The 19,790-nt window shown below is 42.8% G+C and overlaps 2 protein-coding genes across 5 annotated transcripts in view; both read left to right on the forward strand.

Moving 5' to 3' along the window:
• Positions 1-2,566: 2,566 nt before the first annotated feature.
• Positions 2,567-18,544, forward strand: TNFRSF17 (TNF receptor superfamily member 17). Of its 2 annotated transcripts, XR_002779878.1 has the most exons (5): positions 2,567-2,922; positions 14,570-14,693; positions 15,042-15,173; positions 16,698-17,083; positions 18,515-18,544. XR_002779878.1 is itself a non-coding variant. In XM_011358380.2 (4 exons), exons 1-4 carry the CDS (start codon positions 2,848-2,850, stop codon positions 16,961-16,963), a joined length of 597 nt encoding a protein of 198 aa, XP_011356682.2. In that variant the 5' UTR covers positions 2,567-2,847; the 3' UTR covers positions 16,964-18,512. The 2 variants fall into 2 exon arrangements, 1 of the variants encoding a protein (XP_011356682.2); XM_011358380.2 differs by lacking the exon at positions 18,515-18,544 and having other exon boundaries at positions 16,698-18,512.
• SNX29 (sorting nexin 29) overlaps positions 16,729-19,790 on the forward strand; it is a 283,033-nt gene continuing 279,971 nt past the window's right edge. The window contains exon 1 of one of the 3 annotated variants that reach the window (XM_023529637.1): positions 16,729-16,837. Coding sequence is in view for 1 of the 3 variants with exons in the window: in XM_023529638.1 (XP_023385406.1) it covers positions 16,911-16,941 (31 nt within the window). In the remaining 2 variants the exon portion in view is untranslated. Of the gene's footprint in view, positions 16,838-16,907; positions 16,942-18,677; positions 18,698-19,790 lie in introns of those variants that run through there. The other 2 variants (XM_023529638.1, XM_023529636.1) reach the window with 2 other exon arrangements.

A 19,790-nucleotide genomic window follows, 5' to 3' on the forward strand; every position in this document is an offset into this window, starting at 1 on the left:
ATTCAAATTCTTCCAGATAGTTTAAGGGGAGGGGCAGATGTTTCTCTTGAGCCCACAGGGTTTTGGTTGCCTTTAGCTATGAGTAATCTGCGTACCACAGAATGCAGCGCATCTTGGAGTGACACATTCTGAACCCCTACACTGGATTAGGGTGGGGACTACTCCATTGGCTGGTGTCCTTATAAGAAGAGGGAAATTTGCACATAGGTGGACTTAAGGGAGTACTCCATATGAAGACGGAAGCAGAGACTGGAGTGAGGCATTCATAAGCCAGAGATTGTCAGGGCTTGCTGGCATCCTCCAGAAGTTGGGAGATGCAAGGAAGGATTCTCCCCTAGGGCCTCCAGACAGAACCAACCTTAATTTCAGACTTCTGGTCTCCAGAACTGTGAGAAAATAAATTTCTGTTGTTTTAAGGCATCAAGTTTTGGTAATTTGTTACCTAGGAAATTAATACAGTTGGTAATTATTTTGTTTGCTTATTTGTTTATGATCAGACTTTTATTTCTTCATTGTCTTTTGTATCTCTACTGCCCAGCTGCGTGCCTAACACATAGTAGGTACTCACCAAATATCTGTGGATGCATCGCTTATGCTACAGAATTAGCCATAACATCTTATGCACTTGAGCTTGTCTTGTGTTCACCGCTTTGTATCATGCCCACTTTCTGTTCATCACCTCCCTCTGAATTATTGCAAGACCCTTCCTTCTGGTCTTCTCGCGGCTTAACTTTTTCTTCTCCTTTAACATAAGTCTGGTCTCGCTTTTTTTACTTTTAAATCCTTTATTCCTCCCCTCCCCCACTCCCCATTGCCCTGTACGAGCTGTAGGACCTTGGACACGCTCTGTGAACTCTCAGCCTCAATCTCAGTCCCTTCATCTGTGGAATGAGATTAATAATTGCACCTCCCTTACCAGGTTGAAGTAAAGGTTAACCAAGAATCAATACAAAGCACTTAGCACAACGCCCAGCGCATCACGGGAGCCCTGTGAATGCCAGCTTTCACCATTAAGGCTGGCGTTGGTTTTGGATTGAGGCTAGAGACTGGAGGCTATATGAAATGAGTTCTTGGTTAAGATGGGGAAAAGCGTTTGAAAAATCACATGTTCAAAGCTGGCTTGCCCAAAGCAGTTTTTGCCTAACATTTTGGCCTGTTGAGATTCAACAAGTTTGGCCTGTAGAAAAGACATCTATTTTAAAAGCATGAGTTTGCATATCATTTTATGCACAGTGAAAATACACTAAGTGGAAAACTTAAAGTAGGCTCACATTTATATTAAAATCATAGCATTTGCACCATAGACATAATCTTAAATATAGACATAAAGGAATTCATTTTAATCATAGCTCAGAATTGATGCTCTCTATTTCTGAACATCTCTTAATCAAGAAATTTCCAAAAAAAAAAAAAAAAGTTTAAAATGCACGGTAACACATTTCAGAGCAATTCCAAAATTTAATATGTGCAAATTATTCATATATTCATAATTTTATTATAGCATGAGATTTGGGGAATCAAGGGCAGGATAAAGGGAATATCTATTAGCTGCTTGAAAAACCCAGAAGTGAAATGAATTTAAATATTTTAACTACCTTCCTATGGACTCAGTGCCTTCGCCAAAACTCTAGCTATTTAATAAGATTAGATGTTCTCGACGATTTGAAAGGCTAAATCGGTGAGAACTTTAAAAAAAAACTTCCTTTCAAAAAGTCAGGTTTTCTGTAGAATTGAACCAAACTGAGATGTGGTCAGCTGTGTTTCTAAAGCCGCTTTGGTTTGATTTGGTAAGTTTAAAAAATACTGCCGTCAAGGAAGGGCGTGAATGATTGAAAATGGAAGTATGAACACGCCTTGACGGTACAGCTAGCCTCGGGGAGCTCCCAGTGAAATGAGTGTGCTGTTATTTATTATTTAGTAAAATTAGAAATTCTGAAAGTTAAGTAGGAGAAACAGGCTTTTGGCCAAAGGGCTATAGCCTGGAGGGTGAAACTGATGCTTCGGGCAGCCACCTTTCCAAAGCCACACACTCTGTCTATTTTTCCCTCGTGTGTGTGTGTGTGTGTGTGTGTGTGTGTGTGTGTGTGTATGTGTGTATTTAAGGACCTCCCTGCCTTGTCATATGTCTGTTGCTGGACCTATCCCAACAACTATTTGTGCATCCTTGGGTTCCTAGAGTCACTCAGGGGAGGCAGAGACTATATGACAAGACTCGTAACACGTATTTTTCACATTATGTCACATCCTCCTTCGCTTCACTCCCCTCTCTTCTCACCCTTGCGGCCCTGTTTGCATGTCCCAAATAAAGCACCAACACGTTTATCCTTGCCTCAAGTTCCGGTTTCCAAGGAAATTAAGCCAAACCAAGGGCAAGAAAAAAAAACACCCAAATCCCACAGTTCAGCACCAGATCTATGCTCGGTGTCACAATAGAGTTAAGTGAAATCTGTTCTATTCTAAATTGGTTCATAACACTTTATTTAAAATGCACCAATGGCTGCCCAATGCGCTCGGTCTAAAACCCTCACCCCTAACCCTACAGAACCCCACCTGACCTGTGCCCTTCTCGCCTCCGACACGCGCCAATCACACAGGTCCTCTTTCAGGTCTTCCAGCCTACCTGCTCCCCTTCTGGCCTAAGGGACATCACCCTTTCCCTTCCCTTTGCCAGGTGGCTGGCACGGCCGCCTTCTATTGATCTAGTGGGTCTCAGACAAAATCTCACCTTTCTTTTGTATTTGTTTCCCAGGGCTGCCATAACAAAGTACTGCAAACTGGGTGGCTTACAACAACAGGAATTTATTCTCCTGGAGGCCAGAAGTCTGCAATCAAGGTGTGGGCAGGGCCATGTTCCCTCTGAAGGCTCTAAGGAAGAATCCGTCCTTGCCTCTTCCAGCTTCGGGCCGTCCTTGGCGTTCCTTGGTTTGTAGACATATCATTCCAATCTCTGCCTGTTTTTACATGGCATTTTCCCTTGTGTCTGTCTGTGTGCAAATTACTCTCTTCTTGTTAGGACACCAGCCAATGGGTAGGGCCCACCCTAATCTGGTATGACCTCATCTTACCTTGATTACGTCTAAGACCCTATTTCTAAGTAGGCTGCATTCACAGGTACCAGAGGTTAGATCTCCATATATCTTTTGAGGGGACGCAGTTCACCCCACAACACCTCCTTCACAGGATTCCTCTGAGCAGAAGTCCTGAAGCACCTCGTTCCTTCAACCTTACTTAAAGGTGTTGTGCTGTGGTGTGTGGGTCAGTGCCACTTTCTAGAGGCTAATGGAATGCCTGATCCATGGACGTGGGATTCCACATTTGGCCGAGGGACCTGCTTCACAGTGAGGGAGGCACAGGGGTGGGCGCAGGACCGCTGGTCACGTTATATTTTGTACCGTCCAGAAGCAGCTGTTCGCATAGAATGTTGCGTTGTCGAAATTCCAGTTTCTACGCCGCGCTCTGAAAGACGGGTGGTCATCTTTCAGGATGCGGCACATGCGTTAAATCACAGAGACCACTCTGTGATGCTGTGTCCCCAGTCGGAAGAGTATACGGGACCAGGAACCGAGGGACAGAAGCAGGAGGGCTCTCACTTACCATCACTTGCAGTAATCCACTGGGGATTGTCTGCTTCCGTCTCTGACAGTCTGGGCTCTGCAAAGTTGTAGTCCCTGGTCCCCACAGCGAGTGCACTCTTGATGGGAGACATAGCAAGGGTGTCATTGAACTACAAGCTGTACTAGGACACTTGGGACACCTGAGCCCGGAGCAGCAGGAGAAAAGGGAAATCGCCATACTAGTAGGCACTGATCAGCAGGAAGACACAGAGATGCTTCGACGTAGTGGGAGGAATGTGTATGAAACCCAGGTGACCTACTCGGGGGCCTCCTGGTTCTCCCTTGTCCCACTAAAACTGTGAATGACTTGTGCGATAACCCCGGCCTTAGAAAGGTATGATTTGGCAAGAGCTCAGACCTCTCAGGAATGAAGGTTTGGGCCAAGTAGGTCATCAAGATAGGCCAAGGTGGTGGCTGACGGGGAAGGTGTAGAGCGAGCAGCGGAGGAGGAAAGGGCGGGTGCCGGCTGCAGCCTCAAGACCAACTGCAGTGACAGAGGCCTTGGAGGGAACGCTAATTTCCCTCTTTGAAGTTCCCCCAAGGAAATCATGGAAGGCCACTCCTCAGACATGTACGGAGACTGCGGTGGCCGGGACGGTGACCCCTGAGGCATACAGGGGCATACTTGACTGACCATGCCAGCTGCTGCCACTGGCCACTGCTTTCACACTGAGATGGAGCTTCCTGTGGCTGCTCCCAGCAGGGCCTGAGTACGGCACCGGTCCTAGTGCCCCAGGCCCACTCCTGCGAGGCACAGGGTCCCTGACTTTGGCTCAAGAGCTGCCCACTGGGCTGGCCAAACCCTTCGTGGACTTGCAAGACTCTTGCTGCCAGTTTCCCTCCTGCCCCACCCCCCACCTCCACCCGCAGTGGTGTGAGGCCTGCATTAGGGCTTGGAGTTTCTCCCCTTTCTCTGCCTTCCTACCTTCATTCTTCACAAGTGTTGTCCCCCCAAACCTGTGGCAGTCTAATTCCATCTTGGTGACTGCGTCTTGGAGGACTTCCAACCAATGATGGAGTTTCTTCCCCCGTCCCCTCCCCTCCCAAGACCTCCCCTCTTTTCAGTCTGTGTCTTACATAGCACCATGCTTTTCCCAAGACAGCACTTTCACAATCGTCTGTTCTTTATTACTTTGTTTTTTTTTTTCTTTTTCATTTCTCTTTGCTTTAATTAAAAATTTTTTTTTTTTCTGTTTCTGCCACTAGACTGTAAACTCCATTAGGGCAGTAACAACATCTAAAATGAACTCACTGCTGTACCTTGGTGCCTGGTATGGCCCCTAGAATGTAGTGGGCATGCGATCAATACTTATGAAATGGGAGTATTGATCATCTAATGCTGCAGACAGCACCGTCAGCAGCACGCTCTGTGTCTTGTGGTTGTTGATGTTTAGAGTGGAGACCAAATGTGAACACAGGGAGAAGTCGGTGAATTGAAAAACAAGAAATCAAACTTCCCTGACTCGGTAAGCCTTACCATTGCAAACGGTCAGGACACCCAAGAGTGAAGCCACTTTGGAAAAGTCTAAAGAGCCGACGGAATGTGGCACTTCTGATGGTGCTGAGAGGAAGCAGGAGTTCAGAGGGACCGATCTTCAAAGGCGATCCTCATGGAAAACCAGCAGAGGGCCTCTAGACATGGCCCCAAATCAAATTAGCCTTTTCATGTCCACAAGCGATCAAGGCTCCTGAGGGGTGCACAGAGATCTAAGAAGGGGAGAGAAGCAAGCGCCAATATGTTTGCATTGGAATCTGCGTGTGCAGGACTCGCTCAGCGGGGCTTCTGAGCTCTGTGCTTCATTAGATCCTGGCTCTGAGCTGTTTCATCTCCTCCGGCTCAACTTAGCACAAGGCCTACTTCCCCTTGGCTCTATTTCAAGTTGAAGATGCAATGAAACCATCCGCAGTTTATGGTTACACTACAGGGCTAGTGTTTCTGGCTTAGTATTTGCTATTCCTCTGTGTTCTGGTTAGTTTTGTGTTCTTTTGAAGTTTCTTTCATTTTGAACTGCAGTACACTAGAAAGGGCTTGCTTAGTAATATTTAGTTCTCATGAAGAAGTTTTTAGTGGCAGTGAAGAGGCAGTATTGCTCAGTGGTTAATACCATGGTTTTGGACTCTGTATCAGTCGGGGTAGATGCGGTCATGTTACAGTAGCAAACAATACCCATATCTCATTCACACAATGTGTCCGTCTTACCTCAGGGTGCTATAACAAAATATCATAGACTGGGTGTCTTAAACAACACAAATGTATTTCTCACAGTTCTGGAGGCTGAGAAGTCAAAGATCAAGATGCCTGCAGATTTGGTGTCTGGCGAAAGCGCTCTTCCTGGCTTGCAGCTGGCTGCCTTTTCACTGTGTCCTTCCCATGGATGAGAGCAAGCTCTCTGATTTTCTTCTGATGTGGGCACTAAGCCCAACATGAGGGCCTCACCCTCATGACCTCATTGAGACCTACTCACCTCCCAAAAGACCTATCTCCAAATACCACCACACTGGGGGCTAGGGCTTCAATGTATGAATTTTGGGAAACACAAACATTAAGGCTGTAACAGTGTCCCTCCTGGGTCAGCCATTGGAACTCAGGCCTGCAGAGCCGACATTGCCTGGGGCATTGCCATTCACCATGGCAGAGAGAAAGCGAATGTGGTGAATTAAGCACTGGCTCTGAAAGCTCCTGCCTTCAAGTGAGCCACACCCCTTCTGCTCACATTTCCTTCATCAAAAGCAAATTTTACATCCACTTGTAACTTCAAAGAGGAGCATGGAAAGTCTAATCCTGCCTTGTGTTCAGGAGGGAACTGTAGTATTGGGAGGAGCTCCAGTGACCACCAGAGTCACACAGTCTAGATGTTGCTGGGAAGGTATTTTCTAGATGTGACTAACATTTAAATCAGCAGACTCTGAATAAAGCAGATTACTCTCCATAATGTGGGTGGGCCTCATCCAATCAGTTGAAGACCTTAAGAGCAAAGATTGAGACTTCTCAGAGAAGAAAGAATTTGGCCTCAAGACTGTAACATAGAAACCTTACTTGCGTTTCCAGACTGCCTGGCTTGCCCTGTGGATTTTGGACTAAAGACTGCAATATCAACTCTTTCCTGAATTTTCAACTTGCTGGCCTGTTCTCTGATTTCACACTTGCCAGCCCCCAAAATTGCATGAGCCAATCCCTGAAAATATCCATCTATTCATCATCCATCTATCTAAGAACTCACTAAGCTTCTCTAATTGAGTCACCTACCACTGGTTATACAACTTATGAGGCAAAGGGCAAAATGAAAACACAGGTCCCTGGTTAAAAAAAACTCACTAAGAATTTCAAGATGGTAATAGCAGAGTATCCAACCCAGTACAAGACATGTGACCTGTGTAGGTAAACGTGGCCCAGCACTTACCGGTCGTGTGCCTACGTCGTCGGCTTTGGAGACACCTCACGGTCCCTCATGGTTTTGCATCAGGTCAGTGCTCAACTATAGTATGTTCTTGGTGGTCTTTGGCCGGAGGGCATTTATGAGAATTTCCTTTCAATCTTTCATATATACAGAATCTTTTACTTAAGAAAGAACATCCATATTTTTTCTTTTCTATTTTTCTATCTTGTACTTATTCTTTAAAAATATATTAATCAGCTGCATAATGTTCAATATTTTAGGTGTCTATATCCACATATGGAGAGGCCACATTCCTTGTTAAAATTTGCTACATATACCTGATTGTTTATATCTGTTTTGAAGTAGTTAAAAAGAAATGATCCAAAACTATGCAAGAAATGAGCTTTTATGTAATACATATAAGAGCATATTGAGAGAAAAAGCAAGCATTTAAATAAACTGGAGTATTAAAGCGCTAAATAAACAATAATTACGAAAGTAATGTGTCATAATAAATACAATTTTTAACCACCAAAGTAAATGATGTTGAAAGCATCTAGCTATAGATGCAGTACTACAACAATATGTGAATTTCTGGATGATGTTTCTCAACTTTGAGAAAAGATAAGGGTTTTGGTCTGGACTTGTAGTTTTCCTATAGGCCACTGTGCCTGCTCTGTGCTACACATCGGTCATCCTGCAAAAAGGGATCTCTGGCATTTGCCTGCTACTCATTACCTTACCACCAACCCCTTGCCTTAATTCACTTCTCAAACTTCTCAAACTCAAACGTATCCTGCCCTCTAGCTTTGCATGTGCTTCGTCTTCCCTTGCAATTCCAGCATTTAACACACAGTGCTGTTTTCCTGGCTTTGGTTTTGCAGTGACCCTATTTGTGAGATCTCCCTCTGGTTATATTGCCTTGGGCAAACAACCTTCTAGAGGTTGACTGACTCTTGTGAATAATAAGAAAATCCAAAGGCAGGATTTCTTCTTATTATTATCTTATTTAAGGAGCTTCTTGTTAATAATAAGAAACTCACTAAAATTTGCTGAGCACTTACTCTGGGCCCGGAACTGTGCTCATAGATTATTTGCACATAAATTTATGTGCTCTATAAATGAATCCTTGCAACAATTCCAGGAAGTCAGTACTGTTATCAAGGACATTGTTACAGATAAGGAAATTGAGGCTTGGGAAAGTTAAGCTACTTGCCCCAAGCCCCAGGAACTACTGTGGTAAATCTGGGCTTCATATTTTTCTGGTCCAAAACTCGTACCTTAATCATAATACTGGGTCACTCTTTGGGCAGGATGTGGACAGTTCTATGTGAATATTTAAACTAAGTTCAAAACAACAAGATTAAAGACGTGTATCAGTCAGGGTTGATCAGAGAGCTGTCACCAGCAAAAGGGACACTTTAGAGGAATCAGACCTTCCTAAATTTTGGGGGGGAGCTGGGGAGGCGAGGACCAGAAGAGTCATTGACCAGCTGATCTGAGAAATCAGGAACATCCGGATGCTGATATGGGGTTGTGGAGGGGAACTCGTAGAATGGTCCAGGTCTCCTCTGTGTAGGCCCTGTCTCTGTGACTCAGGAGCCAAGCATCTGGTGGTGAAGTTGGAGCTGCTGTCGATCAGCAGGACTAGCAGTTGGGAAGAAGAGCTGGAAGTGTAGCAAAGGAGACTGAGGATGTACTTGAACCCATTAGGCATCTTTGTGACCATCTCTCACTGCGTGCAACAATGATGTCCTTTGCAAAACAGTGGCTGCCACTTCCCACATGCTCTCCAAGTCTCACTCATCTTCCTCTGTTGGCTGACTTTGTCCTGGAAGCACACAGAGATGGAGATTCTGGGAGACACTGCTCCCAGAGTAACCAAGTAGATAGAGCACACTGTAGCTCAGAGGTTGTTCAAGGAAGCTGAGAGGAGGCAAAGCTTAGATGTGTAGTCAAGGGCCTTGCAATGTTAATTTTATGTGTCAACATAGCTGGGCCACAGAGTGTCCAGATATTTTGTAATATCAGTTCTTTCCTGAATTTTCTGCCTGCTGGCCTTCCAAATATTATTCTGGGTGTGTCTGTGAGGCTGTTTTTGGATGAGACTAGTATTTGAATGAGTAGATTGCAAAAAGCAGATTGCCCTTCCCAATGTGGGTGGGCCTCATCGAATAAGTTGAAGACCTGAGTAGAATTAAAAGGCTGACCCTCTTTTGAGTAAGAGAGAACTCCTGCCTGACTATTGAGTTGGGACATTTTCCTGCCTTTGGACTCAAAGTGAAACATTGGTTCTTCTTGGGTCTCAAGCCTGCTGGCTTGTGGACTAGAATTTGCACCATCAGCTCCCCTGGTTCTCAGGCCTTCTGACTCAGAGTCAGTGACCCATCATTGACTCCGCTGGGTCCCCAGTTTACCGACTTCAGATCTTAGGACTTCTCAGCTTCCATATTGTGTGAATCAATGTTTTATAATAAATCTCTTTCTGTGTATGCATTCTACTGATTCTATGCCTCTGGAAAACTTTCACTACTACAGGCTTAGATTTCCTTTTTAGAGTAAAAAAAATCTAAAGTTCTTAGAAGAAATTGTACCCTCTTGGTTTGGAGTTATTTGCTCAAGGTAAAGTGTTCCGCTGTGAAAACTAGCTTGTCGTTTAGTAGTTTTGGAAAAAGAATCTTTTAGTTGGATGGAATTTTCCTTGCAGCATATGCTAATGTCTTTGGACATTTGAAGCAGTGTTTCTTTGCTTCTTTGGACCTGTGAGTGAGTGCCGAAGCTGGAGGATGATTCGGGGATGGCTGTGCTCTCTGTTCTGTAGAGAGATCAGACCCATTATTCTTTTGGTGATGCTCTTACATCAACAAATTCTATCATAAGGTGTTTAAATATCCTTATTTTAAAACTATGCTACTTCTGCTTTATTGTGGTTCTGCTAAGTCCCCAAATCATACTCTTTGAGAGCTAGAGGGAATCATGGAAATAATCTAGCCTAATTTTTTTTTTCCAAATTGTGTTCCATGAAACATATATTCCTAAATGTTCATAGGTGGTCCTTGAAAAAAAGGCATTCTAGGACCAAGTAGGTTTGAGAAAGGCAGTATACTCTCTCTCCCTTTTGGAGAATCCAAATGTACTTTAATAAAGTTTGTGATACCTCTTAGTGTTTGCAGGGGAGATATCAAGTAGGCAGTTGGTAGATGGGGCTGGATTTCAGGAGCTACTTAGAGTTAAATATGTAGGTTTGACAGTTAACACGCTGAAAACCATGGGGGCAGCCTTCCTTTCGGCTGATACTGCCATCTTGCAGTAATTCTCCAAAATGACCAACACCAAGAGGGAAAGAGGAGAGGTACCATCTGTATGTTCTCTAGGCCTTTGGCCACATGCCTGTGAATCTACAGGAAAGATGATACTGCAAATGTCAAGGAAATGGGCACTGTTCGAAAATGAATGCCTCACCAGTGTTACCATGGCAAAACTGGAAGAGTCTACAGTGTTACCCAGCATGCAGTTGGCTTTGTAAACAAGTGAAGGGGAAGATTCTTGCTAAGAGAATGAATGTATGTATTGAGCCTGTGAAGCTCTCAAAGACTTGTGATAGCGTCCTGAAATGTGTGAAGGAAAATGATCAAAAAAAAGAAGGAAGCCAAAGAGAAAGGTGCCTGGTGCCAGCCTGCTCCACCTACAGGAGCCCACTTTGTGAGAACCAGTGGAAAGGAGCCTGTGCTGTGGGAACCCATTTCCCATGAATTACTCATAATAGGAGTAAAAAAATAGAATTGACTGGGTGTCCCTTCCTACGAAGAAATATTTAAAGAAAACCAATTGTCCAAAAAACAAAACAAAACAAAACAAAACAAAACAAAACAAACCAAACAAACACGGGAGCAGACGAGATTTCTTGGGATAGTGTATGTGAGGTCTGGAGGTGCTGCAGCTCTCTTGTGACCATGAGGGGAGGACCTGAGAATGGAGCCAGGATCTAGAAGATGGCATTACTGAGTCAAGTGACAGAGAGAAACCAGGGGATTGTTGGACATAACTCAAGCCACTCAAGCTGATTCCACCATTGGACTTTTTAGCTACAGAGCCAGTAAATTCCTTTTAACTTGTTTTTATATTGTTTCTTGTGGAAAGAGGATGTTAATCCTCTTTAACATTCTCTTACCACCTTGGCATATTTACCTCTGTCTCCTCCTAGTCTGTGTTTCCCCATCAACTTACCTGTTATGGAGGAGGATCAGCTGACCCCAAGGTGTCACAATTAACCCATCACCCCCATCTCAAGGAGCAAAGGAAAAACAATCGGTGTCGGTGGTCAACATTTCAAGCATGAGTGAAAGAATCAGTTCAGAATTGTTTAATATGGTTACGGATTTTATTTTTATTTTTGGATTGCTAGAGACCAACCCAAACTGACTCTGGCTAATTTAAACCAAAAAGGGACTTTATTGGAAGGATCCCAGGGTTCCCCCACAGAATCAAAGATGGAGCTGAACATGCTGAACGACAGGGCCTGGGGAAGAGGAGGAACCAGAGCTGCCTGGGAGGCCTCAGCAGGCTTCGTCGAAACCCTCTCTGGGCCGACCTCCAGCATGGCGCAGCTCCAAGGCCTGCACTGAGTTCAAGCTTGAGATGACCGGAGAGAGAATATACTTGTGGGGAGAGAGAGTGAAGCCCCTTGGCCCTGGCCCCTGGGAGCCCACCCTGCATACCTAAAGGCTTTGTGACAGGCCAAGAAGGGGCTGCTATGACCTCTGAGGATGGAACCACGCCTGGCTCCTCCAGGTTGTGGGGGGCCTACAGGTGAAGAGTAACCTCTGGGGCTTCAGTGCTCATAAGGCCCAGTGAGAGTCCCTGGGGACAGGCTTCAGTTGGTGCTTTCGGTTTTTAGGCCTCACACTGTCCCAGCTTCTGCTCTTCAGTGGTCTCTCTGACATGTTTATTCTTTTTTCCTTAGCCTATGCTCTTCATCTCTAGGAAACCTTCCTTTCATTCTACTTTCTCTCCTCTTCCAAGCTCCCCACTTGCTGCAAGCTGAATGTTTGTGTCCCCCGAGCCCCTCAATTCATATGTTGAAAACTACCCCCCAATGTGGTGGGATTGGGAGGTGGGGGCCTTTGGGAGGTGATTAGGTCATGAGGCCTCACAAATGGGATTAATGCTCTTCTGAAAGAGGCTTTAGAAGCATCTCTCACCTCTTCTGTTATGTAAGATTATAATGGAAAGACAGCCGTCTGTGAAGGAGGAAGTGGGCTCTCACCACATGCCAAACTTGCTGATACCTTGAACTTGGACATCCCAACTTCTAGAACTGTGGAAAATAAATTGCTGTTATTTATAAGACACCCAGTCTATGGTATTTTGGTATAGCATTCTGAACAGACTAAGATACCACCTTTTAAAAATGATTCTTATTTTTAAAATAATCATTGTTAAAGAATAATTATTCAAACAGTACCAAAGATTTTTTCAATGAAGATTAAGTCTTTTTCTCACTGTACTCTTCCTGTTTCTTGCTAGAGGCAATAATTGCTATCAGTTTCCTGTGTATCTTTCCAGATATAGCCTATGTTTATGTCTCTTTATACAAACTCTATCTATTTTATTTGTAAACACAGAGAAGCAGATTATACGCACTATTCAGTACCTTTCATTTTCCACTCAGTGATGTATCATTCAGATCAGAAGACATCTGTCTCATTCTTTTTGATGGCTGTGTAGTAGTCCACTGTGAGGCCCGCATTGGCTTTTTGCAAATACAAGTGATGCTGCAGTGAGCATCCTTGTACGTGTGATTTCAAGCATCCGAGCAAGTGCATCTGTCAGAAACAACAGTGCTTTCGTATCTAAGAGTTATCCAAACTTTATTCTTCTAGTTTCCACCAGACTCCTCAGGCATGGCCCACACTGGCTGCCTCCTCTTCCTCTCCACTCCCTAAATACCTATAATGTGGCTTCTGCCCACTGACCCACTCAAAGGTCACCAATAACCTCTTTCCTTAGTGCATCACCTTTGACTTCTATAGAATTTGACCTGACTGCCCATCCTGTCCTGATACTCTTTGCTTGGCTGTTATAAGAGATAATCTTTGTCCTCTTCTTCCTCTATTCATGCTTTTCCTGTGTCCTTTGCTTGTCCTCTAAAAAATCACCATTTGACAGGAGATGGAGGGAGTGGAACCTGCTGGGCCAGTCCGTTCAGCCCCTGGTTGTCCCACCTAGGCTTTCCCACCATCGAGGTCACTACCTGGACCCTGGAGGAATGTAAGGTTTTGGTCAATACAGAATTTTGTTTAAACTCGGTTCCAGGCTCAAGTCCTTCGTTTAAAAAAATGTGCTTTTTAAAATTCCTGCATTTTATTTTTATTATCGCTATATTAATATTTATTATTATGTGCTATTTACAAATATGAAAAGTTATAAAGAATAAGAAAAAGATACAACAAATAACACAGCAAATACCAGTGTACCCACTATTCAGCTTAATAAAATATGACCATTTTGTACCCTTCCTGTTCCTGAACGATAATCACTGTATTGAATTTGGAGTTTGTCATTTCTTTGCATTTTTAACTGAGTCCTGCATTTCTCACTGATGTCTCTGGATACCTCTATATGGGTGTCTCACTCAGTATGGTTAAAAGCAAACACAAGTGATTCCATTTATGTAAAAAGGGAAATACATTATATAAATCTATACATTCATCTATAGAAATCCTTCTAGAAAGATCTATATCAGAGGTGGGCCAAACAGAACACATCAGCAGGCCTGTCTGTAACCTCTGTGATACACCAAAACGTTAACAGTGATTATTTCTGGGTGCTAGGACTATAGATATATATATTTTTTTCTATCTGCTCATCTGCATTTTCTTTCTAAACTTCCAACAATGGAACAGGTATCATTTTAATAATAATTTAATAATACCCCAAGCCTATCATCCCCACCAACCCTCGGGCCAATTTAGCTTTTACCCTAGACTTCCCTATTTCTTTCAGAATTCTGGAATTCTTCCTAGGTTCAAAACCTGGTAGGCATGCTTGATATCCCTTTCCCTCTCTCAACATCCCATCAGTTGCAATTATATTTTGGGGTTACTTGAGTGAGTTTTTATCTCCCCTGTTAGATCATAAGTTCTTAAGAGAAGACCTTGTCTTATGTAGCTCCCTGGGGCCTACCACACAGTGCGGTTCATAAACACATGCTCCAAAAATGGTTATTTTGAACCTTCTGCTTGATGCTGCAGGCTTGTCTACATCTTGGAACTGTCACCTGGCTGAGAAATTGTCGCTATAAATAAGCAGTTTCTGTTTCAGGTATGGTTTGTGCTTGATAGTTACACCCATCTCTTACACCACCTAAGCCTCAAATTTTGCAACAGGAATTAGAGCAGATATTCAAATCTTCAGCCACAGTACAGGGAGGCAGCCCCCATAAGAACCAAGTCATCTCTGCAAGCTTCTTTTTTCCCTCAATGTTGTAGCTTCCTTGCTGAGGAATTCTTGACGAAATTTTACTTGTCTTTCCATGCTGTTCTTCCTGTGATTTTCTTGTTTCTTTTCACGATCAAGTTCCAGATGGCTCAGCAGTGCATCCAAGATGATTATTTTGACAAGTTGCTGAATGCTTGCACACCGTGTCACCTACGATGTTCTAATAGCCCTCCTCTAACATGTCAGCATTATTGTAATGCAAGTAAGTACTACTGCTTGAACGATTATTCATCCCCGTGAAGTATTCTCTCTCTATTGACTGTTTATTTAAAGAATAAACATTACAGGGAAGATGGTGAGATTTTCTGAATCAAAAAAAGAGAAAGGGAACAAGGCAATTGTTTAAACGCCAGCAGGAACAAAGTGATTATTCAGAACTGAACGTAATTGTATTCAGCACTGCTAGCAACCCAGTATTTTATCAATTCTTTTAATTAAGTGCTATTTAAAATTTGAAAGTCAATGCTGATGAATCAGGGATGGCAATTATCTTTACTTGATGTGCATGTTATCAGTCCATTATCTCTCTGACTTTTTTTTTTTAATTCAGTGAAAAGAACAAATACCATCCTCTGGACCTGTTTGGGCCTGAGCTTGCTGGTGTCTTTGACACTCTTTGTGCTGATGTTCTTGCTAAGGAAGATGAGATCGGAACCATTAAAGGATGAAATTAAAAGCACAGGTTGGTTTGATGGTCAATCTTTGAAATCTATTTCCAAGGGGTGGTTATTGCAAGTTCAGTTCCTTTTTCTTTTTACATTGACTATTTCATTCACTTAGAGCCCTTTTGAGTGTGTTGGAGGATAGTTTTGTTAAATGAACTTCTTGGTAAAAGGAAACTGTCTTCTTTCTGATGTTTATACCTTCTTTGCATGTGTCCTACAATGTCAGCCTTCTCTCACATTCTTCCCTTGGTAATTATTCTTTTGAATTACTGAGGCCTCCTTGGGAAACACTCATCTCTTTCACCAAAGTTAGAACATTGATTAAACGTCATAGTATCAGAAACCACTAGCCAGGTCTGCTACTATCAGGAAAAGTATATTTGGCAAGATCCGCAGCTGTATTTTTAATACAAATGTGTTGTTTGCTTGGGTGAACATTTTACTACCGAAAAATGCCAGAAATGAATAATCAGTTGCTCCTGGATTATTTGAACAATCATCTCAAAGATTATTATTTTTATAAGCAGTAGAGAACCAGTCCCAGAGAACTGAATGTTCCCAGAGAAGTGATTGTTTCTTAAGACCTTCAAGGTCTTAAGAGCTTCTTTAGATAAAGATATTTCTGTAGAACCTTTGCCCATGATCTCATTTCCAAACACTCCACAGCCATTGCCCTATTTCTTTATGCATTTCTTTTTTGTGCACAATCTGTAAAGCATCCACCTTGTTGTTTTCTCGTGCAGTAAGAGGAGGTAAATGGTTGTTCTGTATAATTTATTCATTATTATTATTATTATTATTTGCCTGGGGTCTGAGAGAGAGGTGAGGAATGACTTCGTGATGCTCTGGGAGATGGAGTTATAGTGTGGAAGGCTGGGAAAGTAGCATATAATGGGGATATAATGGACACTCCTCCCTTATGTGATCACAAGAAGTTTATTTTAAAAATTTAATCTGCTGCAAAATGTGAAAAGAGAAGCACCTTTACTTTGAATTCTAATGTGTCATTCACAGGCTGATTTTGGTATACCGTAACATTTGGTAATTTGTCATTTCATGTGTGTAAAATAGGGCCGATACCTCAATGCCTCTATGGGCCAGGTGGATAACAAATGCATGTAGCGGGCCAGGTGGAGGCTTCTGCAATAGGGGAGCCCACGCCCTGCCTGACAGAGACAGGTGCGACCGACACCGACTCAGCCAATCGTTTCCATGTAGGAATGTCGGCTCCAAGTCGCTAGCCACATTTTGTTACATTAAAAAAAAAGGGGGCCAGTCATCTAGATTCATATGTAAAATCCGTTGGTTTTTAAATGTGGGCCAACATAAGCGAACACTGACAAACCTTCTATGTCCGAAAGCATGTCTTCAAGCCCAAATGGGCCTGTGGCGTGTCAGTTTGCGCCTTCTAGCATAGAAAATGCTGTTTTGTAGGAAAAGATCTGTCTGGTACTATTTTGAGTGTGCAAGTGTACTGCTGAGACTGTCATGGCCACAATCCTGAAAAGGTTAGGTTAACTTTTCTGTTTCTCCACAATCAGGATCAGCTCTCCAGAATGAGGCTAATGCTGACCTGGAAAATAGAAAAGACAGCGGGACCGGCGCAGAAGTTCTTTCCAGAGGCCTGGAGTACACAGTGGAAGAATGTACCTGTGAAGACTGTGTCAAGAGCAAACTAAAGGTTGATTCTGACCATTTCTTTCCACTCCCAGCCATGGAGGAAGGCGCGACCATTCTTGTCACTACGAAAACAAATGGCTACTGCAATGGCCTGCCTGCTGCTGGGTGTGTCACAAGGATGGAGTAATCAGTTTCTACCAGATAATTAACCATTTCGAGTGGTGTAGAGCCACTTTGAAAATCTTTTGTCAGAAGGAAAGGATGATGTATCAGATCTCTTTAGGACGGCTGTACTTATCACTTGCTGGTATAGCTTTCTGTCCTATAATTTCTTGAAAATCTTTATGTTAGATACATATTTCTCTGTCTTAGTATTGGGAGCTTAATTGTGGAAACTTCATTGGTTTCGTGATTAAATTTTTGACTCACTGAAAAAAATACTGCAATGTGTAGATCCATAGTCACATGTCTCTAAGGCTGGATCACTTCCCTCCTATACATGCACATGTACACTTCAGGACAGATTGAGTTTTCCTGTTTATCATTAAAGGAAAACAAGGTTTCCTATGTACTTCTGTAGATAGGAGAAGCTGAGTCAGCCACACTGATTCAGTGTGCAATGCATGGGTAGTTCCTGACCCTGTGAGGTTCTAGCTTAATGGAGGCCTCAGGCATTATTATAATGATACAAATATATGCGTAATTGTAAACCATGATAAAAGTGTACTAGGTATCATTTTCAGACCCCAAAATAGGTAATAGTTATGATAGCTAACACTTATATAGCCTTACCAATGTGCCAGGGATTGTTCTAAGTGCTTTACCTGTACTAACTCATTTAATACATACCACAAACTACAAGGTGGGTGGATCATTAACATATCATCTCCATTTTATAGTCACGACAGAAATGAAGTCAGAGCAAGGTAATATAGCCAGTAAATGGCAGAGCCATGATTTAAACCCAGACATCTTGGTCTATTTTTTTCTCTTCTCATTAGCTCAGTTCCATTTGAGTTCTTCGTCTCTTTGGGTTACAATATCAGTCATTATAGGGGGAGGGTTCCCTTCCAGGGGTTGTGCAAAGGTCTTGGGATTATGTAAAGCTCCTTATGGAAGGGCTATGCAACAGGGGATGCCCTTTGGTAATCTGCAGAGGTTGATTATTGATCATTAAGATGCCTACTGGTATAGAACCTCAAGGTCTTGTGGCTTTGTGGCTTTTGTGTTAGGTATGAGATATGGGGAATCTTGGTGGGAACTTTTTACTCATTTGGGGCCCATCATGGCTCCATTCCAGGCCCTTGAGGACCACAGGAGACAATATAGTATAGTGGTGAAGGCACTGGCTCTTGGAGTCAGATCTTCGGGGTTTGAATTCTGGCTTTGTTACCAGGGAGTTATAGACCTTGGGTGACTTTGAGAAAGTTACTTAACCACTCTACGCCTCAGTCAGTCTCTCTCTCTCACACATTTATTTTTCCATAGAAGTATCTGGTTCATAAAAAGTACTTTGTGTTGTCAAAATGATTTTTATCAGCCCCTTTGAGGTCTAGTCTCTCTAAGGGCAAGCACAGTCTCTTCTTTTGTTATATGGCCTGGGAATATTGCTCCTAGCTTCTCACATGCCCTCTTCCTTCTCCCCTCACCCCCTAGTACAATCTCCTCAACAAGTTTAGATTTTTCAAAAAGCCCAGAAGAGCTGTTGGCATTAGGCTTTTGATTCTTTGTCCTCCAGGAGCTGGTTAAAATCTCAGGAAGAAGGAATTACAATACTTAAAGGGGGTGGATGGTGGTAGAAAACTTAAAGCACAAACTATACCCTCAAAAACTTATCCTGCGTCAAGTGCCATGAAGAAAAAGTACAGAGTGCTATGAGAAGGTATAAACACATCATCCTCATGATGACTCCACGAGGCAGGTATGTGATGCCTTACCAAAGGTTACAGAGGCAAGCAGACCTAAACTAGACTTTTTGGGGAGGGGAGGGGGGGATTCAGGCACACAGACTCTTTAATTAGAATAACAAATTAACAACTATGAAGTATAATTTTGAAAATGGAAAAAACAAACCCACCAACCAAATGCGCATTTTCATTTTAAAAAATTAAAAAAAGTTTTTTCCAATTACAGTTGACATATATTAGTTTCAAGTGTACAACATAGTGATTAGACATATAATTTACGAAGTGACACCCTGGTAAGTCTAGTACCCATCTGACAAGTATTTTCATTTTTATGGTCTCCCTACACATGGCCGGATTTTGACATAGTTGTAATCATGGTGTACAGACCATTTTGCATGGGGCTTTTTTTAACTTAAAGTATTATCAGTGACCCTTCCCCACTTTCCCATAATCTTTATAATTAGCATTTTCAGTTACTGCAGAGATTCCTTGTGAGGTGGACCACGATTTGCTTAGTCTACTGTAGTTGGGCTTTGGAGCTTCCCACTTTTGCATTTTTATAAATAGGCTGCAGAGCATCATTCCCCAAAGAGCTCTTGACCTCTGCTGAATCCAAAAGATAAATTCCCAGAGATTCCGTATTGAGGCACCGTGGTAGGAAGGCCCAGGTCACACAGGATCGGGCTGGAATTCTGGCTCCTTTCCCCAGTGGGGCTTGGTCCTCAACTAAGTGTTTTCTATTGTGTATCAAGACTTATTTGTGAATCAATCAATGTCTCAGTATTAAAAAAAAAAGAAAGTAGAGAGAATACATTACCTACAGAATTGTTCTGTTAAACTACTTAAATGTATCTACCTCTGTGTACTGGGTTGTGATGTGAAATTCATTTTTTTTTTTTTTTAACGCTGGGTTGCAGGCAAACAAGTTGAGAAAAGGCAACTTTAATTTTTCTGGGGCCCTTTACTCCTATCTGTAAAAGGGGACAGTAAACTGGATTCATAAAACTGTTGGGAACACGTATTCCCACACGATCCACCCACCTTCATCTCGAGCGCCACCACCCTAACCTCAGGCACTATCATCTTTTGCTGGACAACTGCAAACGC

The sequence above is a fragment of the Pteropus vampyrus genome, unplaced genomic scaffold, assembly GCF_000151845.1.
Source record: "Pteropus vampyrus isolate Shadow unplaced genomic scaffold, Pvam_2.0 Scaffold40, whole genome shotgun sequence".
NCBI lineage: Eukaryota > Metazoa > Chordata > Mammalia > Chiroptera > Pteropodidae > Pteropus > Pteropus vampyrus.